The sequence below is a fragment of the Schistocerca cancellata genome, chromosome 4, assembly GCF_023864275.1.
Source record: "Schistocerca cancellata isolate TAMUIC-IGC-003103 chromosome 4, iqSchCanc2.1, whole genome shotgun sequence".
Lineage (NCBI taxonomy): Eukaryota > Metazoa > Arthropoda > Insecta > Orthoptera > Acrididae > Schistocerca > Schistocerca cancellata.
Genome location: NC_064629.1, coordinates 348,863,293 through 348,887,936, shown reverse-complemented (window position 1 = coordinate 348,887,936; position 24,644 = coordinate 348,863,293). Strand labels below are relative to the sequence as shown.

General features: G+C 39.8%; 1 protein-coding gene across 1 annotated transcript in view; it reads right to left on the bottom strand.

Moving 5' to 3' along the window:
- LOC126184610 (constitutive coactivator of peroxisome proliferator-activated receptor gamma-like) overlaps nucleotides 1–6,673 on the bottom strand; it is a 521,164-nt gene extending 514,491 nt beyond the window's left edge. Inside the window, exons 1-2 of the mRNA XM_049927063.1 lie at nucleotides 6,557–6,673; nucleotides 4,879–4,990 (exon numbers count right to left, since the gene is read on the bottom strand). Of these exons, the coding sequence (XP_049783020.1) occupies nucleotides 4,879–4,970 (92 nt within the window). The 5' untranslated portion in view covers nucleotides 4,971–4,990; nucleotides 6,557–6,673. The remainder of the gene's footprint in view (nucleotides 1–4,878; nucleotides 4,991–6,556) is intronic.
- Between the last annotated feature and the right edge of the window lie 17,971 nt (nucleotides 6,674–24,644).

The window sequence follows — 24,644 nt, the reverse complement described above, 5'->3', positions numbered from 1 at the left end:
TAATTTTCCCGAGGGTTTCTGGACAATAACGAGGGGCGAAGCCCACTCACTGGAAGAAATGGGAAGAACGACCCATAGGGCTGTCAGCCGGTCTAGCTCTTCCTTTACCGGAGGGCGGAGAGCCAAGGGGATCTGCCTCGCGCGTAGAAAACGCGGGCGAGCTGACGCCTTCAACGTTAAGTGAGCTTCAAAATCGGAAACACGCCCCAGACCCTCCTCAAAGATCTCTGGAAAGTCTGAGATCAAAGATTCCAATGATTGATAGGGAACGTCGTCGGAAACCAACTGTATGGTGTCAGTGATAGAAAAACCGAAAGCTTGAAAGGCGTCCAGGCCAAAAAGGTTGGCCTGGAAATGCTGCCGAAGGCTATGTTCATACGCATCCCAATCCTCCGCCGTCTCGTCATACGGGGGAAAGAGAGGAGGGAACTGTGCCGGAGCAGACAGCGTGGAGAGCAATGCCGGAAGCACTTGTTTCATGGTGGCCATGAGCTCCGTCGGCTGCGCAACCAAAACTCGCACCAAATCCTCCATGCCATGGAGAAGATGCGAAACCGGAACAACGACGCAACACACGAAAGAACGACCTTACGCGTCGCCAATTTTGTAGTAACACTGTTCATGCACTGCACTTTCTGTGGATCGGGACTGTATCCTGGGCAGGCCCGATGATCCCTGACTGGGGCCGGCCCGTGCTGCTCGAGTTGTTGTTGTTGTTGTTCAGCCGGCAGAGGTCGCGTCCGAATTCTCGCGTGCCCTCTGGTGGACAGGACTCTACTTGCAGCAACTACCGCCCGTGATGCGCCGTGCCATTGTGCGCCTCCCGCAATCTGTTTGGTGGCTACTGCAGCTATGTATGCTGCTTGGTATCCTATGAGACATCATCCAAGTATCCGGACCGTTCTCTGGATAGTGACGCTATTTAAGGAAACAGGAAGTGTTCAGCCACATGTGAAACATCAACCGCAACCTGCAACAAATGATGATGCCCAAGCAGGTGTTTTATCTGCTGTTGCGGCTAATCTTCACATCAGTAGCAGACAAATTGCGCGAGAATCAGGAATCTCAAAAACGTCAGTGTTGAGAATGCTACACCAACATCGATTGCACCCATACCATATTTCTATGCACCAGGAATTGCATGGTGATGACTTTGAATGTCGTGTACAGTTCTGCCACTGGGTACAAAAGAAATTATGGGACGATGACAGATTTTTTGCATGCGTTCTATTTGGCGGCAAAGTGTCAATCACCAACAGCGGTAACGTAAATCGGCATAATATGCACTATTGGGCAATGGAAAATCCACAATGGCTGCGACAAGTGGAACATCAGCGACCTTGGTGGGTTAATGTATGGTGCGGCATTATGGGAGGAAGGATAATTGGCCCCCATTTTATGGAGCGGCATTATGGGAGGAAGGATAATTGGCCCCCATTTTATCGATAGCAATCTAAATGGTGCAATGTATGCTGATTTCCTATGTAATGTTCTACCAATGTTACTACAAGATGTTTCACTGCATGACAGAATGGTGATGTACTTCCAACATGATGGATGTCTGGCACATAGCTCGCATGCAGTTGAAGCAGTATTGCATAGCATATTTCACGACACGTGGATTGGTCATCGAGGCACCATACCATAGCCCACACGTTCACCGGATCTGACGTACCCGGATTTCTTTCTGTTGGGAAAGTTGAAGAATATTTGCTATCGTGATCCACCGACAACACCAGACAAAATGCGTCAGCGCATTGTCAATGCATGTGCAAACATTACGGAAGGCGAATTACTCGTTGTTGAGAGGAATGTCGTTACACGTATTGCGAAATGCATTGAGGTTGACGGACATCATTTTGAGCATTTATTACATTAATGTGGTATTTACAGGTAACCACGCTGTAACAGCATGCGTTCTCAATAACGATAAGTTCACAAAGGTACATGTATCACAGTGGAACAACTGAAATAAAATGTTCAAATGTACCTATGTTCTGTATTTTAATTTAAAAAACCTACCTGTTACCAACTGTTTGTCTAAAATTGTGAGCCATATGTTTGTGACTATTACAGCACCATCTATCACAAAGCGAAAAAAGTGGTCCAACTAAAACATTCTTTATGTACTACACAAATGTGTAATAAAAAAAGGGGGTTCCTATTTAAAAAAAAAAAAAAAACACAGTTGACCTCTGTTTGACCTATGGCAGTGCCATCTAGCGGGCCACCCATAGTGCCATCTGGTTTCCCCCTTCAAGCTAGACAAGTTTCGTTCTTTGTAGTTTTTTCGTTTGACCCTTATTTCATGATATATTTGGCCCTGTCACAATCAATGGACCACCCTGTATATTCAACATGAAATTCTGGTGGTATAGGGACCAAATATAATGTCATGTTCAAATGTAGTGTAATGGAGCCAAAAATCTGACCAAGGCTGCATAACATGAATGATGCTGATTGGGATGGAAGGAAGATCTTGCATCACTCAATTTCCAGAAAACTGAAATAACATTGGAGTGAAGGGGAGGGTATGAAAGAGATTTTCCAACAATGATTCTCAAATGGCCATGAACAAGGAGAAGATTTCTATCATAGAGGAACTGAATGATTGATAGAATGTTCCAACTGTTATTTACAGAGACTTGGTGACTATACTGAAAACTAGTGTTATATATTTGTGTCACTTTGAAGTGCAGTGCAGCTTTCAAAATAAGCTACTTGCTCAGCCACACTAATGTGTCATTTACTTTTTGAAGGTCTGTTGTAAAATCAGCCTCCACTGGGATGACAGGTGCTTGCTGCGCAATCATTCTTTACATTTTTGTAAATTCTTGTGCATTGTCATTAGCAAAATTATCTTTTCAGGCATGTTTGTTAAATCCCAAAATATTTCATGAACTTGCTATTAATCATTTTGATCACATGAACTGTCATGGATACTCATTGGTCATTCAAAAATACACAGTGACTCAAAAGAACAGGAAATTATGGAATGGAGATTAATGGATGAGCACAATTACTTTACAAATATTTATTTATGCCAATGTATAGTACAAAGTATGGCATTATTGAATGTCACAAGTATTTTTATTTTTTGACTATCACAACTGACCATGATCTTCTCCTCAGCACACACATTCCTGCAGCCTGATACGACCATTATGCATGGCTCGACCTAACATTTCAATAGGAATCCTGGAGATTCTCTCTAGAATTCCTACTTTATGTTCTTTGGTGGTAGCAGATCAGGTATGGTAATCTGCACGCCTAAGGTGGCCCCATAAGAAAAAAATCACATGCTGTCAGGTCAGGTGATCTTGGGGCCCATGCAATGTCATTGTAGCTTGAAATGACATGGTACCAAAGAACTGTCGCATAGCTCTGGTCAGTATCTATGCCGTAGGTGCCTTTGCTACATAATGCTGAAATCAACTCTTTGTAGGAAAATGGGGCACTTCATGCATACTGAACACATGTTATAGAGGTAGCACACCAATCGTCATCTTCAAAAAGGTATGAGCCTATAATGCCACTCAATGATGTGGCTGCTGTGCAATGGACACTTGTGTAGCTGATGTGGATATTGCTGGGACCAATAATGAAAATTCTGTCTACTGACAAAGCCACTGAGGTGGAAGTGAGATTCGTCTGACATACACAAGTCATTAATGAAATTGTTTTCATTGTGCACTTTTGCTAATAAGCATTTAGCATATTGTCTAGGCATTAGCAGATCACTAGGTTGAAGCTGCTGAACGATCTGCAGTTTGTTTGGATCAAACTTAAAATTCATTTTCAGTACTTGTTGAACTCTTGAACAATGCAACTGTAGAGACGCTGCGTAATGTCAAATAGAGTGCTTGTGGGCTTCTTGCCAAAGCAGTTCGCACAGCCTTGATATTGTCTCCTGTACAAGCAATTTGGGGTCTCCTTGCAGATTACTTCTCCAACGCAGAATCCACTGCTTCAAAATTACAGACCCAGGTGTTGCTGTGTGCACTGAGGAAACATGATCTAGCTGTCCGATGTTGAAACAACTCTGAAATTCTCGATGTGCAGCCTCCACATTTCCAGTCTTGTAATAGGCTTTTACTGCAAAGGCATGCTACAGACTATTGCATTGCTCCATGTTTGCTGCTTACTAAATGGCAAGATAATGTGAGCAGCATTTTATATGTCATTTGGAGCCACCCACCTCACAGCATTGCCGCAACACATCTCAAAATTTCCCATTCTTTTGAGTCATCCTGTACTTAACCCACGTTTCAAAATTAATATAGTCCGATTCACGAACAGTGTCAGCCTGTGCAGGTCGAGGCATGGATGGTGCTCCATTGCTACCGATTCCAAAAAAACAGTTGTGGAAAATGCATCATGAGGTTCTGCACTTGAAGAAAGAGCGTATCCTGCAAATTATGTCCGTCACTTGCTTATATAGAATTTGTTGCTTACCACCATCATCACACTCACAACTCACAACAACTGGAATAAAAATTCACTAAATAACTAACTATGATCATGTTTAATGCTCTCACTTGACACAAAGTTTACAGACTCTGCCTATAGCAACAGATAACTCAGGGTTAGTTCATCTTCCCCTTTTCTGTTGTTACATCACCAGTATCAGTGGACAGTTTAGTATCAGTGTGTTCAAACTGTACTATGTCTGAAAAGCATGTATTGCTACTCACCATAGAGATGACACATTGAGTTGCAGACAAGCACAACAAACGGACTGTTACACATTTAGCTTTCAGCCAAAGCTTTTTTCAGAAAAGAAAACACACACACATCCAAAGAAACAAGCACACCTCACACACACATCTCCAGCAGCTTATTTATAAACGTACACTGTAAAAAGAAAATGCAACTTACCTGTAAAGGGAGGCTGAAGTTGACATGTCTACCCAGCGGCAGACATTAGAACAGTGCCTTTCCACAAATGTTCGTAGGCCATGAACTCCCATTTCAATGCCTTCACTAAATGCTGAAACAAGTGATATTTTAGTTACTTAGTTCCCTGTTCCATGGTTCATTTTACATGATAAATTGTAATAATGTGGAACAACACATTTTATGTGCTGAATACACTGAGGTGACAAAAGTTATGGGATAGCAATATGCACATATACAGATGGCATACACAAGGTACAAAAGGGCAGTGCATTGGGACAGCTGCCACATGTACTCTAGTGATACATGTGAAAAGCTTTCCAATGTGATTACAGCCACAATGGGAATTAACAGACTTTCTACGAGGAATGGTAGTTGGAGCTAGATACAATGGACATTTCATTTTGGAAATTGTTCAGGAATTCAATATTCCAGGATCCACAGTGTCAAGTGTGCCACGAATAGCATATTTTAGGCATTATGTCTCACCGCGGACAACACAGTGGTCGACACCCTTCGCTTAATGAACGAGAGCAGCGGCATTTGAATACAGTTGTCAGTGCTAACAGACAAGCAGCACTGTGTGAAACAATGTGGGACGTACAATGAATGTATCCATTAGGACAGTGCAGCAGAAATGTTGTTAATGGGCTATGGCAGCAGATGAATGACACGAGAGCCCTTGCAAACTGTACAATACCATCTGCAGTGCCTCTTCTGGGCTCGTGACCATATCGGTTAGATCCTAAAGAAATGGAAAACTGTGGTCTGGCCAGTTGAGTTCCAGTTTCAGTTGGTAAGAGTGATGGTAGGGTTCAAGTGTGGCGCAGACCCCATGAAGTCATGGACCCAAGTTGTCAACAAGGCACTGTGCCAGGAAGTGGTGATTCCACAATGTCGTGGGCAGTTTTTACAAGGATTATTAACAGGAAATGGTTATGTCTGGCTACTCGGAGACCATTTGCAACCATTCATGGGCTTCATGTTTCCAAACAACAATGGAATTTTTATGGATGACAATGCGCCACGTTACCAGGCCAAAATTGTTCATGATTTGTTTGAAAAACATTCTGGACAATTTGAATGAATGATTTTGCCAACCAGATTGCCCAACATGAATCCCTTCGAACATTTATAGGACATAACTGAGAGGTCAGTTAACGCACAAAATCCTGCAACAGCAACACTTTCACAACTATGGACAGCTATAGAGACAGCATGGCTCAATATTCCTGCAGGGGATTCTTTCTGTGACCTGTTGAGTCTATGCCACATTGAGTTGCTGCACTATGTCAACCAAAAGGTGGTCCAACATGGTATTTGGAGGCATCCCATGATTTTTATGACTTCAGTGTATTTCTACAAGCTTTTTAAGAAAAAATATACACAGATGTGTGTTAGTAATTCCTACCCATCACATTTCACAGATTAGTATAACAGAAATTCTTCTACATAATAGCATTTCCCTTTTCCTTTCACAAGATATTCAGAAAGAACACTGGTGCAATTAGGTAATTAGTTCTGGCTTCGGTATCCAGTACACTAGACCATACAATTATACATTAACAAAAGAACAAATAAAACAACAAAAATATACACAGAATAAGGAAAAAACTTATCCAAGAACACCAAAATTACACAAAAAAAGATGTGAGCCTACCAGTAACAAATCTAGCAGCACACCTCTGAATCTGTTCAATGTCTTCATTTAATTCTAACTGGTGGAGATTCCAACCACTCTCGCAGTACACAAGAATAGGATGCAACTGTCTCCTTGTTATTTTTTCACTCCCATGCACAGTGTGTTTGGTGCCTTCCACACCATATAGTATGTTATGCCCAGCAACAAGTTCCTTGGATTGATCTCTACATACTGTAGTTCACAACATCCCTATTTGATAAGACCTAGGACATGATGGAATAAGTTCTATCGCCCCCTGGAAGGTTTTTCTTGTTCAGAGCCTAGATGGTTCAGATTCAGAGCCAAATGAGGGATGTCTAGTGCCATTTTCCTGCTCCTTCTTCATAAATTCATCCACTGTTCTTGGTCTGAAATCTGTAGGCATTATGTCCATGTGATTATATAACATTCTGATTGAAGTTTGACTGTGGGCATTATGTTACAAAGTGTACTGCATCATTCAGATGCAGTGATAACCTGTGCGGCATCAACAGAAATTGTACTGTTAAATGCTGCGTATTCTGCTATGGTGAAACACAAAGCAAGGGTTGACATATGGAGAGTTCCAGAGTGCACACCCCATACTGTACTATTGAGCTTGTAGATGGTATCTTTCCCTGCACACAATTCAAAAGTTTGTCTGTGCAGTGAGTAATGAAGGTGTGGCTGTTGTCATGTTTTATTTCTGTGCACTCTGCAGTGTCACAGCAAAACAGTAGCTGTTCTCCCCAGTTTATATTCAACCTCCTCTGGACTTCCACTCATGTAGAACACACAAAATTGCATTTTTCCAGAATCAGGCTTCAGGTGTTTCACATTATAATAATATGCCACCACATTAAGCACTGACTCTCTCATTTCCACCTCCTCAAAACTTTCAGCATGGGCAGCAAATGATGGCACATCCACATACACGAAAATCTTCTATTCCAGAATGCAATCTTGTATTGTTTTTGAATTGTTGGTTGCTCAAGTCAACATTCCACTGTAATGGGGCCATGATATTGCCTTCAGTTACTTTATTATTCTGATTTCTCCACAGACTTGAATCCACATTGCTGCTTTATAGGAGTCTGGTAAACCTGCCCATATATACATGAAATAGGGACCGGAAAATGTACCATCTATTTTTTGTAGAATTCGCATCCTTTTTTTTCAAATTTTGCGTCATTCTTGTCAAAATCTAAGTTTTTTTATTGATTAGATGCACAAATTAAAAGGTTGTAATGCTACATGAGTGAAGACAAACAAAGCCTTAGTTCTTTGAAACTGACTGCTAAAATAAAGTGCTGATTGGAAACTTTTTGGCTGAAATGTTTGCTTTTGCAAAAACTTGAACACCTTTTTCTTACAAAATGGTCTTTTCTTCATTTGGCTGCATTTAATGTTTCAAAAATGATTGCTTTGTTGAAAAGCAGCAACATTTTCCCATCAGTGAATTGAATGCATCTCCAACTTACCGTGTTTCTGGACATTATCTGCCTTTTCCCGCCCAATTCAATGAATACAAAACCAGCAGACTATCAATTTCAATCTTTTATGGGCATTCAAAGCTGTGCGATCCATGTTGACAGCACCACAGATAGAACTGACTTAGACCCTTTCCACACTGGAACACTGGTGACGGTCACCAGCGACTGTCACCAACAGAGATACATTCGTCTGAACTGGAGTATTCACACCGGGACACTACACTGCCTCACTGAGCCACTGTGACCCAGCAGTAACTCACCCTCACCACGTGTGATGGACAAGGTCACTGTGTTTGCAGCAGTCACTACCGGACATGCATTAGTTTCAATTGGAGTGTTCACACTGTAACACATATCACAGACACAGTGCTGCAGATTTGCCAACTGACAGGCAGTCATGTCTGAGACAGTGACGCAAAACATTCATTGTACATTACACTGGAGGAATTGTAGCCATGAGTTTAGATTTGATTATCACAGAAGATTATGTAAGTCAAGAAGAAAGCCGTCCTGCTATTTGGGATGTGAGAAGCGATGACTATAGCAACAAAGTGATGAAAACGAATGTGTGGCAAGAAATTATAACGAAGCTTGTGCCTGATTTCAATGAGAAGAGCATGGATGAGAAAAACAAAATTGGTAAGTTGTATGTTCGTTTTTTCAAATTTAACAATTTGTTTTTCAGACCATAAAAGGCTAGTGAAATTTAGTTGCTACCCCTGTACAGGCCCATTTCAATAACTAATCAGTTGGCAATACCTGTGGTGTCGGACTCCAGTAATCCAGGCGTGTTCACCACAGTCACCAGTGACCATCACCGGCAACTGTCATCATGTCCCAGTGTGAAATGGGCCTTAGCGTGCAAGTAGAACTGAACATATGGTAACTCTATTTTAACATAGGAGAGAAACTTCGGCGCAGTAAAAAAATGTTACAGATTTTATTTTCTAATCGATATAGTGCAGAGAGCAGGCATTGTTGGCTATAGTGGCAGATGGCTGGAAGCGCAAACAAAGTAGAATTTTGACCGCCAGAGGGGAGTGGAGCAGCCTACAAGAACTGACACATTGTCACAGGGATCGCCGATTTCTTCTGGTGTTCGTCGTAATCGAAATCCGCGATGGACCAGGATTTGTTGCTTCGCATACTTCAAAATACAAAAACAATAATAAATGCACAACAGAAAGTAATTGGGGTCGGCGACCATTCAATTGGTTGTTTAGGTGAGAATTTTTTAATGGCATGGTTCAGGCTCGACCTCTAGCGGTACTTGATGCAACCACCTTTCAAAACGTCTGCCACCTAATCTGCCACGTTGTGTGTGTCCACATTATATAACCATTTGAGCTTTAGGCATTTCTTTGCTCTAACATTCTAGGTCTCACAGCTGATAACAACATTGCATTACACAGCGTGTATCTTAAGTAGATGATCCAACCGCCACTAATGGCATGGCGCCAGGTCATTGAGCACATTGATACATCATTGCATACAATATGTTTTTTATGTTGCAAACAAGTTCTTACACACTCTATCTTTCCAAATTGAGCTTCACCAGATGTACAATACCAGTAACTGATAATTAGTTACATTTTCAATATTTATATGCAGAAAATAAAAGGTATTCCAGACTATCTCTGATAAAATATTTCATCTCGACACAATTCGCTATGAAATAGTGTATTATGTTATTTGGCAATTTCAGACAGAATTCGCATCTATTTCGCATTTATCCCAAAATGCGAATTTTTCTAGTCCCTATACATGATTACGGAAAATTCTTCCCGAGACTGTTAAAATCACAAAGAAGTGAATGTAGTCAGATATTTTTGAGTACAAAAATAATGCTGCAATGCTAATTTTGCACCATTTCATTGAAATATCCAGTTATGAGACATGTATGGTCTCCATAATCCTCTTCTAGCACACTTCCTCATTTTGTAAGGGAATGCTGGATGTTTTGGATAGCATCATAGTGTACCCAAAAGAAAATGAACTTTTTAAATTTGTTTATTCATATCTTAAGCACAAATCTTCAGTTCCCTCTCCACTTGCACTAATACACTCGTCTACTCTTTTATTCCATTTTTCAAAACATTATTATATTCATCTTTTGTGTTCTTTGACAATGCCTCCGTTTCTTTTTTTTTCCTTCACCTCAGTAACATCAGCAAAACACTTTTCTTTCGTGTCTCTTTTCATTCTAGGATTAAAATAAAAAAAACATAGGCCAAGGTTGGGTGGGGGGGGGGGGCGGAGGGGGGGAGGAACAGTGGTCACAACATTTTTAGTCAAGAATTGTGTGGACATGGCTATGAGAGCAGAGACATTGTCATGATCAGAAAACCAATCACAAGACTGCCACAAATCAGGCCGGCTCCACCGCACACTGTTGCAATATTTTCAAAACTTTGAAGCAGAAAGCCAGCTTACCTGTCTGACCCTGCAGAACAAACTCTGAATGAATGACTCCTCTCACATCAAAAAACAAATCATCATTGTTTTAACGTTTAACTTCACCTCACGAGCTTCCTTGGGACAAGGCGAACTTGAAGTCTTCCACTGGCGTGATTGTTGCTTTGATTCAGGATCATAAGAATAGTACAAAATTTGGTCACCTGTGATAATTTTTTATAAAAAAGTTTGGATTATTTTGGGATTCTTCTTTCACAGCACAGCATGCTTTCCTGTGACCTTGTTTTCGTTCAGCAGTCGGAAGTTGTGGCAAGAGTATGGCAGCTCCCCTTCACATTACCAAATCTTCTGTTGCAATTCCCTGCACTGAATTCCAAGTCACTCCTGACAGCTCCACAATGTCTTCAATGGCCCTTCATTGATTTTCGTTGATAATTGCATGAACGTTTTCAACATCTTCATATGTTCAGGTCATGGAAGCACAACCAGAACACTGTTTGTCATCAACAGACATTTCACCATTTTTGAAACAGGAAAACTACTCAAACACTTCAGTTTTTTCCAATAACATCATGTTTGAATGCTTTCTTTTACATTTCAAGAGTTCTTATTCCACTTTTTCTGAGTGAAAAGCGAAATTTCACCACTGCATGCTGTTTACGAAAATCAGCCATTGTAAACCAACAATCACAAAAAACAGTTGTCACTACAAACTGTGCCAAAACTAGTCCTCTATTTCTTCAGCAACGGAACTTGGCTGGCTGACTGACTGGAAGGTTTGCTCTATGCACTCCTATTGCTAAAACTTGGTAATACAAAAGCTATGCCCACCAAAAAATTATTTCTGTTTCTTTTGGGTACTGCCTCGTATATTACTAAACAGCTAAAATGGTCACCTGGCCCCAGTTGCAGGCTGCTTATATAACGGCTTCCAGGGGCATCAAAAATTTGATTTTCAGTATTTCAAATAATTATTGTCCGAATTCAAAAATTTTAAATATCATCACAATCTACTCATTAAGAGGTATGTTCTTGCTTTAAAAGTTTAACATGATAAGTTATGTATGAAAGTGTCTCATGACATGCAAATAGCCCAGACCATATTCATCCAGTATTTCAGAATTTGACCACTTTGCAACTTCCAACACACTTTACACACAGTTTCAAACCACTTCAAAATGTTTTCTGACTGACATGACCCCACCCCCTCCCCACTGAAATAATAAAAGTAAAAAAGTTTATAACTTACTACATTTTCACTGTTTATGCAGTAAAACCTCAGCTTCAGGCACTTTGTTTTATTTTATTACTTCTTTATTACTAACTCTATTTGCAGCACACTTTTCAGGCAGTATCCATATATAACAATGAATGTATCCAAAAAACTGTATTATTGTATGATACAGATATAATGCATGAAAAATTAGCTTTTCTTTTTCAGACTATTCTCATCCTGTGTTTGATATCAAAGGCACTTAGCGACTATCAGCAAACTTTAAACATAATTTCAAAAATTGTGAGACACATGGTTTCTATGTGGAAGTCCGATTCTTTAAAAAATTGGAGGTGCAGTTCTTTCAAGTAATTTGCACAAATGAAGACTTTGCTATCACATATCATCTGAACTAATACCAGCATCGTCAGGTTCCCACAGAAATCTGCATTAAACATAGTACACTCTTTTACCATGCCATAAAGGCATAGGCATGGAAAAATCATTGAGCAGCTATGAATGCTCCTCTACAGAATACAATTTATGGTACTCTGTCAAGTTTGAAATACTCTCAATTCTCTTAACAACAATGTTGCAAACCCTCAAACATGCATAGCTACATCTCTGTTCACATATCTAAGCACATATGTTTTCGCTTTGTTCAAAAGTTAAACAGGATTGTTGCTTACAGACATCTACAATATGAGCTCTCTTACACTTCACTTCATGGTTGGTGGCAGCTTTATGTTCCTGTGTCACACTAACACCATTAAACTGTTACGTTTTGCTCTTGGTATACCCCTTCAGTGTTGATGGACAGTGCAAGACAGTTGAAGAACTTGGAGGTTCTGTGAAGAATTCAGGGATGTATTCCACTTCTTTTTCTTCTCCTCCTCCTCCTCCACCACCACCACCACCACCACCACCACCACCACCACCAGACATTAAAGGGTAGTCCTTGTTGATGTTGCCATCATTCTTTGCCTCTCAGCACCTGTATCATTTGGCTGTAGTTGATTCCACTGGTAACACATTGTAATATAGATTTTCCGGGCCTTCCTCAAGATTTTTTCCCAAGGGTTCCTTCGGAGATTTTTTATGAAGCTTTTAAGTCAAATTAGGTGTCCAATTGTTTTAGTTTTTCTTCTTTGTATCATGTTAATGCCCTTTTAACCTTGATGTCTTTTAGAATTTCTTCATTAGACTTTCTTTCAGTCCATGATGCTTTGCAGTTCCTCTCCACATCCACACAGCTACTGTTTATAATTTTTTCTTTTCTTGTTTCCCTGAAGTCCACCCTTCAGAACCAGGGCTCACAAAGCACCCACAAAATGCTTTGATGAATTTTTTCCTTGTGTCTGTATTATGGTGGCTGTATGTTAATAAACAACTCTTAGTTCTGAATACTTTTTTAATCACTGTAATTCTCCTTTTAATATTCATTATATGTAATGTCTGTGCACACTAAGTTGACACTCGGCACAGTGGAGTGACTGTAAATGGGAAATGCCTTTACGGTCACTCATATCAGCCACCACACCAAGTGTCAACTTAGTTTACATGGACAGTACTTCTGTTGTAATCTATTATTGTACTACCCAAGTTGGAAAAAGCATTTATTGCATTAACATTTTATTTCCTGTCACATATTTTCCCTTACTTGTGTGTTCAATTTATTTACCATAATCATTTTTATCTTTGTTGCATTTATTTTCAGTCTGTGGCTATCTGTGGTAGCAGACAGAATTTTTAACACACAGTTCATATCCTTCTCAGAATCTGCTAAGACTACTACATCATCAGCAAATTGAATACAATGTATTTGTTTAGCATTGATTTTGATCCCTTTGGAGCTGCTTCACTTTTTTTTTTTCTTTTTACACTTTCTATACCTAAAATGAATAAATGAGGAGAGAAAAGGCAGCCTTGTCAGACACCTCTTCTAAGCCTAGCCTCTCCCTTAATACCACTGATATCAATTTCTGTACTCTAGTTTTTGGACAGACTGAAAAACAGCCTTTTCTCTCTCCAGTTTATTCTCATTTTATTCAGTTTTCCAAACAGTATTTTCCAGTCCACTCAATTAAAAGTCCCCTCTAGGTCCAGGAATGCAGGACATATTTCCTGTTCACTTCAGTTCTTCTTTCTAAAATGATTCGTGGTGACATTATAGCTTCTCTGCTTCCTTTTCCTTTCCTAAATCACACGAAATCTTCTCCTAAATATTGATTAATCTGTGCTTTTAGTACTTCCTTAACGATACGGAATTGGAATTTTTGAAATAGGGCTTAATAATGCCCAGATTCTATAATTTAAACAATGATGGGCATTTTATTAATTCCACTGACATTGTTCCATCCTCACAGCACACACACAAGAATTTGTACGGTTGTTCTTTTGCCTTATGTCCAGCACACCTTAATAGCTCAGTAGGGATGTTATCTGTTCCAGTTGCTTTGTTATGGTTCAGGTTGTTTAAACCATTATTGAATTCTGAAATGGTGACTGGTATTCTTGCGAATTCAATTTCCACTTCTTCCATTGCTCTTATGTAAACTCAATCATTTACGACATATTCTCCATCATATAGTTCACTGAATTCTCTTTACCTAGCTACTGTTTTTCCAGACTCAAACATAAGGTTCCCTTTTTTTTTTTTATCTTTAACGACATTGCTACAAGTTCTTCACTTCAACTATAATGATTTCATTTCTGAATACATTGAGTTTACCTTGTTTGTTTGCTTTGACTGCAAGGTCTTCTTCTATATCCCTAGTAATTTGTCTCATCCACTTATCTTTTTCTATGCAGCACATTCTTGTTATTTCATTCCTGATTTTTCTGCTTCAGTCAAAAAATATTTTTCTCAACCTACTTTATTCTTTTATGAGACTCAGTATTTCTTGTGTCATCGATGGTTTTCTTGGATTTAGTTTCTTCTTACTGAGTACTTTCTGCATTCCTTCAGAAGTAAAACTCCTTTCTTCCTCGAAGCTCACATTTTGCTCACATGTCTTATCCTCTCCACTCTAAATTTCTTCTCAATAGTCTTTTGGTACACCACTTTGTCTTAGTTGTACTCTGTTCCTTTTTAAATATAATAATGCTCTTGGCTGTAACTATTATGTAATCAATGTCCAAAGCATTGTATGAATGACTAGATTTTATTTGATTTTTGTATCTTTGTTTGACTACATTGTTCAAGTACAATATTACAACTTCCCTCCAACACTAAAACTGATTTTAGTATTGCATTTATCAGCTCTCATAGGATAGCCACCCCAGCATGAGGAAGTAATATGACTATCACGTATGGTGATAACCAAAAAATGTGCTTGTAACCAGGTTTCTTGAAGTCTTTCCGCAGGTGGTGGTCTTCCTTTTGCTGTATATAATTTTGACTCACGATTGCAGATAGCTTGTCACCATATGTGGTCCTTTGGTCTGTTCACAGAATAACTTTTTCTGCTACCAGTGATGATTTTTCCTTTTATTTGTACATGGTATGCCATAAGTCAGTCGTCAAAAATGCAGTTGATGCAATAATACTAAACAAATGAAAATAAACAAAAAACAGAAATAAATGTAGAGCTCAGTGAACTTACAAAAGATTCTCAAAGTGATTTCTAGGCTTTTCTAAGCAAACACTGCAGCTTTTCAACACTGATTCACAAACTTTTCAGCAAATCTTCTGTGCCTATAAGTTTCAAACTCTGATTGGATTCATTCCTTCAGTTGCTGAACATCACTAATCATTGTTTGGTACATCTCACACTCAGACAAGGCTCTTGTTGCCAAGCTGTGGAAGGTTCTGACATTTGAGGGGTTCACAACCAAAGTGGACTAAGTCTGTTTTGAACACTTTAGAGAAATAAGTGTCCTGAAATGGGGTCTTAAAGTTTATGCCTTATTAATAATACCTAAAAATTTAAATTTTCGACAATGCTTAATAACTAAGGAACAGTTTAACTTAAATTTTGGCATACATCGGAAATAATTTATTAAACAGTTTAACTTGTTAAAACAAAAAATGGACTTTGTTCACTAGGGTTGTGAATTTTAATTTATTGGATGGAACAAAAAACTCAATTAAAAAGTGTTTTTAAACAATCACTGTTTTTTGTAACAGACATAACTCAGACCATTACATTTATGGTTAAAACACAATTTACTACCAAAATAGAGATTTGGTGACATTTTTTTCCCATAACTATATCAGCACAATTCAAATCAATCAGTGTACCCATATACATTGCTCTGATCTTCTTCACTGTTTATTGTTTCAGTTGACCTAGTAGAAATCTCAGCTGGGAGATTGTTGAAGAAGTATTGATGAACTGGAGGCGTACAGGAAAAGAGATCCATCATGTACTTCTATTAGCGGCAGAGATTTTACGTTGAATTCTGTATGGGGGCTCATAACTGACGGATGACAGTCATAATAATGATCATGCTTCATTTGTTTTGCTTGAGGTTTACCTCTGAGAAAGAATATTTTCATTCAGAGTGTGGAACCTTTCACCACACTTAACCACATTATGTTTAGTCAATTGAAGGCTTGACCATCGGAAGTGTTTTTTCTTATTGTTGCTTACTTCCTCCAAAAACTTTGTGACTGAGAATTTCTCTCTCTCTTCATATAAACAAACTTTAAATGTGGAATCTTCCACTTTGAGGCTTTGTTAATTTGGACCCAGTGTTCCAGTGTGTACATACACTCCTGGAAATTGAAATAAGAACACCGTAAATTCATTGTCCCAGGAAGGGGAAACTTTATTGACACATTCCTGGGGTCAGATACATCACATGATCACACTGACAGAACCACAGGCACATAGACACAGGCAACAGAGCATGCACAATGTCGGCACTAGTACAGTGTATATCCACCTTTCGCAGCAATGCAGGCTGCTATTCTCCCATGGAGACGATCGTAGAGATGCTGGATGTAGTCCTGTGGAACGGCTTGCCATGCCATTTCCACCTGGCGCCTCAGTTGGACCAGCGTTCGTGCTGGACGTGCAGACCGCGTGAGACGACGCTTCATCCAGTCCCAAACATGCTCAATGGGGGACAGATCCGGAGATCTTGCTGGCCAGGGTAGTTGACTTACACCTTCTAGAGCACGTTGGGTGGCACGGGATACATGCAGACGTGCATTGTCCTGTTGGAACAGCAAGTTCCCTTGCCGGTCTAGGAATGGTAGAACGATGGGTTCGATGATGGTTTGGATGTACCTTGCACTATTCAGTGTCCCCTCGATGATCACCAGTGGTGTACGGCCAGTGTAGGAGATCGCTCCCCACACCATGATGCCGGGTGTTGGCCCTGTGTGCCTCGGTCGTATGCAGTCCTGATTGTGGCGCTCACCTGCACGGCGCCAAACACGCATACGACCATCATTGGCACCAAGGCAGAAGCGACTCTCATCGCTGAAGACGACACGTCTCCATTCGTCCCTCCATTCACGCCTGTCGCGACACCACTGGAGGCGGGCTGCACGATGTTGGGGCGTGAGCGGAAGACGGCCTAACGGTGTGCGGGACCGTAGCCCAGCTTCATGGAGACGGTTGCGAATGGTCCTCGCCGATACCCCAGGAGCAACAGTGTCCCTAATTTGCTGGGAAGTGGCGGTGCGGTCCCTTACTGCACTGCGTAGGATCCTACGGTCTTGGCGTGCATCCGTGCGTCGCTGCGGTCCGGTCCCAGGTCGACGGGCACGTGCACCTTCTGCCGACCACTGGCGACAACATCGATGTACTGTGGAGACCTCACGCCCCACGTGTTGAGCAATTCGGCGGTACGTCCACCCGGCCTCCCGCATGCCCACTATACGCCCTCGCTCAAAGTCTGTCAACTGCACATACGGTTCACGTCCACGCTGTCGCGGCATGCTACCAGTGTTAAAGACTGCGATGGAGCTCCGTATGCCACGGCAAACTGGCTGACACTGACGGTGGCGGTGCACAAATGCTGCGCAGCTAGCGCCATTCGACGGCCAACACCGCGGTTCCTGGTGTGTCCGCTGTGCCGTGCGTGTGATCATTGCTTGTACAGCCCTCTCGCGGTGTCCAGAGCAAATATGGTGGGTCTGACACACCGGTGTCAATGTGTTCTTTTTTCCATTTCCAGGAGTGTATGTTGCACCTTTTTGTTTGCAGATTTAATTATTCCAAATTCAGAATCATTTGGGAGAAACATGACCATATACCAGGCACTTATGATCTATTACATTTGCTGAAAAATGTTGGTCATGAACCAGTTTCAAAAGTGTGGGCAGCATTTTTTATATATATCTTTCTGAACGTGGCAGCTATCAGAATGTAAAACAACATGTTTGTGGCTACAGGCATTATCTTGTAAGTACATCCTGACAACACTGGCAACCTCTTGAAATCACATTCAACCACTTGTTTCATCTCAAATATACAAAAGTTCATCAGTATAAAACCAGTGGACTCCAAAACTGTATATGTATATGTTTCTTTTGTAGTAAGCAATTATGGTTGAAAGTGTCAGAAGAGGCCACGTCTTTTGTAGATCAAATGTGTAAGCTTAAACACTATTTGAAGCCTTCTCCTTGTCAGTGTGGGGTGGTGCTCAAGCTTGCTCAGCCCTCCGAAAGTGGAGTTCCTTCTCTGTAACAATGGCTATTAATCTGCTGCACGGATTTTCATTTCCAAAGCATCACAAAGTCAACAAGTATTTTTATTAGGAGGCTTAAAATGCAAATGAAATTTGTTGCTGAAAATTTTGTAATATATTTTCTCTTTTACTAGTCCCAGTACATCTCATTCACATTTTCTCAAATAAAGAAGATACATTTTGTGAACTGAAAGTTCAGGATCCATATACATTCTGCCAGGACTATCTATTCTGGTATAATGACTGCAGTGTGCTGGAAATGATTTTATATGTGCAGTTGCACTGTATTGATCAATCTTACTTTGTGGGCTACATTTTCCTCAGTTATCTGTGACCGGAAGAACTTCCTCATTCGATACACTACTTCAGCTGACTTTTAATGAACCAAAAAAGTACTTCTTTCAAACAGTAATATTTTCCTGATTTGCCCAAAGTGTATAGTGGTAGCTGTACGATTTTTCTGTTCCACTAGTATCACGACGGTGGGATCTAATAGCTCTATTTACTTCCACTAAATGCCGAAGGTATGTGTTCTGTTTTGAATAATCCTCCAGTTTCCTTAACTTTCTTCATTGGGGACTTTATCAGGACAGCGTCTGGGGGTAATGATCATCAAAATTCGAAGGAAGTGTCTTTTAGCAGGTACACACCACCTTCGATTCTCCGACTGATACTCCTCACCACTACTTCGCAAAATGCTTCCTAATATTCTTCTTCCAAATGTGTTTCTGCCTTTTTTGCTTTCTCCATCTTTCAACATTTTGAGTTAGATCAGACTGAGAATTTATGTTGGGATCTCCTACAATTAGTAGAGATGTTCCCTCAGATACTGAAACAAGTAAAAACAAAATATTAAGCTCAGCACAGAACTCAATAACTAGCTGTAATAATATTTATACAGTAATAAAATGCAATTCTTAATTTATCAGAAGTCAACTGAAGCAGATTAATATAAATGTCCACTTAGCATCAGTAGAACCACAGGCAAAATCACTACTTCTTGCACTGCGAACTTAATGTTTGCTGCAACGGAATTTGGAAATGGTATCTGAAAAATTCTGTGTAAGACTGAAGCGTTAGTTGTGTGATCGCTTTTAAAGCACTGTTCTAGACCACAATAACGAGTACATAAGCGACAATATACACTGTATAAGCAATTTGTTGGTATATAAGTCATAGTCTCAGAATGATCAAAGCTATATTTCCATTCCACGAAAAAATACTAGAAATAATTCCAGTTGACTTACCTAGGTCTGTATCAGATGACGTGTCAGATAAAGAATTAGGAAATAATCTTCACCAGGATCATAATCTTCTTTGGTAGACATACTATGAACACGAAAAACACACACAAAGTATGTACTTGGGTCACTATCACAATGAAAAACGCTTCGTAACATTCAACTTGCACAGGAAGAGCTGCAATCTGTGAAGTACGTAAAGAGTTATGGATTTACTTCACTATTGCATTGAATAAATCAAAGGATCACACACTATAAATAAAACAGAGAATGTATTTTATACTTGGAATTTTGGAGAACATTCTCAAGTTCACATGAACAAAGCGAGTCAAACAAAATACTTCACCTGTAGAGGTGGCAAAAAATGACTCAACTGATACAAATAACCAGCTACTGAGAAGTAACGGTTACTGTGATAACTGCTCGTCTGATACTGGCAGATATTTCAATAACTGCCAACAGTGCCCCGCCCCATCTGTTGACCGAAGATCGTACTACGCTTTCACTTCAACTCATTGGAGAGCTGGCTACGAAGGAAACATTTGCATATAATACTTATTATCGTCATCATTTGTCGGGAGATTACAGTAATCGCTAATATTTACAGAATTAAGACACTGTCAGAATAAAACATAGTTATGCACTTTTAATAAATTTATCATACACATAATACCTGATCTTGACTGTTGTGATGAAGTGCTGTCAAAAATGATATATAGCAGAATTTTTACTCAAGTTGGTCTAACAATCCTTGTTCATCTGTAGAGTAGGAGGAGGGGTCAATGGAAGTATCCAATTCCACCCGTCTGCTTTGACCCATGACATAAGGGAGTTGTACTGTGTGATGCCATTACAGCATGATGTTTATGAGTTGGTTGTGTTTGTAGATGTCTCTTTGTTGTGTTTCATTGTGCCCTCTGGTGGTGGTGGTGGTGGTGGTGGTGGTGGTGGTGGTGGTGGTGGTGTGTGTGTTTACGTAGGGATGTTTAATTTGTGGATTTTTGAGGTTGTGGCTTCGGTTTTATTTTTCGTAGTTGTAGGTGTTGGTTTTGTGGTATCAATAGTTGTGGTTGACCTATACAGGTCACTGGAAATGACCGATTCCCATTTTCGTAGTTGGAGGTGTTGGTTTTTTGGTATAGTCATCTGCGGTTGATCCATATAGGTAAAAGGAAATGTCCGATTCCAATTTTCGTAGTTTTAGTTTTAGGTATTGTCACCTGTGGTTTACCTATATAGGTCAAGGGAAGTGTCCAATTACTGCACATATTAGAATGAAATTTTCAGGAAGTTTCACTGCAGATATTTGTTGAGGTAGCGGAATGTTGTAATTTTTTTTTCCTTTTGTTCGTCATTTAGTGTTTGGAGGGAGATGTTATTGTCTTATTTATAAGTATTTTCGTGTGTGTGTGTGTGTGTGTGTGTGTGTGTGTGTGTGTGTGTGTGTGTGTGTGTGTGTGTGTGTGTGTGTAGCGACATCATAGGCGCCATATTGGAGACTCTTCGAAGAACCATTTCCGCCATATTGATGACGTCATGGGTGGAATCGGACACTTGTGTATCAAAAAGTCTTTCAAACTCTCAGGAAAACCGTGCTTTATCTGAAACTAAGTTTTTAATGGTTTCCGACTTGCTGGCAGTTTATTGAAAATGTGTGTTCCTGAATATTGGACCCCTTTTTGTACCAAGGAAAGTGATGATTACTGTTTCTATTCCTAGTATTAATATTATGTATTGAGCGATTAGCTGGAAACACTTGCAACAAATTTCATTGAGGACTAAATATACTAGTGGTTAGAACAGGTTTCTACATGAAACTCTTCAGGCTTTTCCGGCGATCAACTGACGTCTTGGATTGTCGGGTGTTCTGCCGGATATCAGCCTCGTCCTTGCACGATATTTAGGTAACGCAGCTCGTAACCTGTATCAGGTGCGACCTGAGACGTGCCTCAGGCCACACCTGATGAAGGGTACGAGCTAGGTTACCGAAATATCGTGCAAGAACGACGCTGATTCCAGCAGAACACCCAACTCAAGATGTCAGGTTTCCACATGATGTTCTTGAATTTATACCACAAACGATTTTTATTACACGCTTTCACATGCTACAAAGTTTTGCTCCGTTCGATGATTTAGACCTACCCCAGTATATGATCCCTTGTGAAATAATAGAATGAAAGTATGTAAGCTTTTTTATATTTATGTCTCCTACATCTGACACAATTCTCACTGCAAATACAGAGTTATTTAGGCACTTCAGCAATTCTGTGGTATGCCCTTCCCGACTGAATTTATTGCCGAGTTGTAGTCCCAGAAACTTAACACTGTCAACCTTTTCGATCTACATGTCTTCATATGTTATACACATGCTGCAGCTGGAAAAATCGAGCAGTTTTCCAGATCTCACATAAAACTATAGGCCTATCTTGTACAGCAGTAAACGAATCTGTCACATTACATATGTTTTTGTGTTGTATTACAAGGCCGTTCACTTATTCTGTTAAGTGAACAGCACAAGAAATTAAGCTTCGAATTTAACCTACATTATTCAGTTTATATATTACTTCATACTTAAAGGCGCTCGTTGTTAACATTTTACTTAAACGGTGCTGTGCCTAAGCTCTGCGTACTTTCCGTTGCAGCTGTGAGTATAATATAATTTCTAATAGCGACCGATAACCTACAAATATGTAATATGAAACACTGATCGTTCAAACATCAACTGAGATGTACCTGGAGTTAAATAGCTACGGTTATGGCACGATTCATACGACATTCCTGCGATTTCGCACTACTCGCAGTTATACTGATAACTAAACAGATGGATTCCAACTATGTCGTTAACCAACTGTAGCCCCGTCGGAGTATTCAGTATTGGGTAGTGAAAAATAGCTTGACAGTTATTGATAACCATTAAAAATAACAGTTATCCAGGAATAGCTGGAACCGTGATAACGATTACTCCAGAATAACCGTTTGGCCCATCTCTATTCACCTGAGAATGTTCTCAGCTTCAGTCAAAGTGTTGCTGAACACGAAGAAAATCATCCGTTTTCATGTGAATAAAACTAAAGAAGTTTCTCACAAGCGGAGAACATTTTCAGTTTTCTGAAGTAAGATCTGTATCATACTTCGTGCTGAGTAAGTTCGGTTTTTTTTTTTTTTTTTTTTGTGAAAATGGCAGAATATATGCTGCTTGAAAGGGAAAAATATATACTTAGCCCTATGAAATACTGAAGGGAGAAGTTGTAGAAAACATTATGAGGCTGGCTAATCATTTTCTTCCAGAAAAATCGTGAAAGCAAGATGAGCACCCTATCAAACAAATCGATAGTGAAAACATATTTGAGCTATTTAGCAGACCCATATTTTCAGAGTGGCATACGAGAAGACTTTTAGACAGTGCTTGATTTGTAAGAAGAAGAAAAAAAAGAAGTGGGGGAGGTTCCGGTACTGCGACATTCCGTAGTTTTTTAATTATTATTTAGACGGCTTAAAACGTTACATTAACTCTTTTTTCGTCATAGATACTGGTACAGCGTATCGATGTGTACCGTCACAAATCAAGCACTGGACGTAGGCACACACTAGGCAACTGTGTCACTGACATTTTTCAGATGTTCTTCATCATGTTAACTGAAATGCACCTTTGTGGATTAGGTTTTCCAGAAACGTAGGCAATCTAGAAACAGCAAAAGTTAATTAGAAATCAAGATATCAGTTTCCATGTGTGGTAGGAGCCGTTGATTGGACGCAAATACCGATCATGAAACCTTCTACACGGAGATGAATACATTAACCGAAAGGACTTTCTTAGTATCAATGTGTAAGTGACGTGTGTTTACAGCGAAATGTTTCATAGCTTGGCCTGTAAGTGATGCTAGGCTGTGGAGAAACTCTGATATATGCCAGATACTAAGAGAGCGCCAAACAAGACTTGCCCAAATAAAAATCTCCCAAGTCATACAGACTGTTCTGCACAGGTAGGGGAAGAGGATTTTGGGGCACCTAGTTTCGGTGACAATGATCTTTCTGTAGTGCATGGGGGGTTTGTACCTAAACTTTTTATAAATGAACCTAAGTCATGCAACTTTCTCGCAATTCCATAGTAGTTTGATTTTTCTAGGAACCTGCTGACATTTGATTTGGATATCTTACTTGCAGCAAAAATTGTGTGTCAGGTGTGGTAAAAGCATTTGCCAGATTCTACAGTAGATAAGTGTGGAAGCTGTTTAACCTGTAACATTTCAAACTGGAACAGTTAGTCTCACTTTCACTTACTGAATCATTTCAGCAAAATGATATGGACTTGTGATAATACAAAATTGAATAAACATTTAATTAAAAAATAACCTTTAATTTTACACATGATGCATTAAAAATATCATTCTGATGAAAATAAAGACAGTAGTCTTCTATTAAAAAAGAAAATCACTTTTCGCTGTTTCGTCTTCAGTAAGTCTAACAGGTACCGCGAAAAAAAATTTAAAAAAAGAGGCGCTGTAATTCTGCATTAATAAACTGCTTGTCTCCTCAGTTTCCATAACTAAACGCTGTCATTTCTGCGCCCCCTGAGGAGCCATAACAGGTGATCACGATGAAGAAATTTTGCGAATATCAATGCCTGTGACTCAAAATATGTAGTGTCAAAACCATTTAGCTCTACAAATTCCAAACAAGCATCTGGGAAAGAGTGTTAGTTGTAGACGTCCCTACTATGGAAGCGCATAAAACAAATGAAAACACAAGTGTGTGCCATGACTCCATTTTTTGAAGTGAGTATGTACAAGGTGTGTGAGAAAAGTAATGAGACTGATTTTTTTATGTACGAAAGTTTTTATTTTTTCAAATAATGATATTGTCTCCTTCAAAGTAGTTCCCTTCAGCAGCTATACACCAGCAGTCGTTCTTCCCTGTCTTGGTAGTAGCACTGAAATGCTTCAAGTGGTATGGCCTTTAACAAAAAAATGGTTCAAATGGCTCTGAGCACTATGGGACTTAACATCTGAGGTCATCAGTCCCCTAGAACTTAGAACTACTGAAACCTAAGGACATCACACCCATCCAGGCCCAAGGCAGGA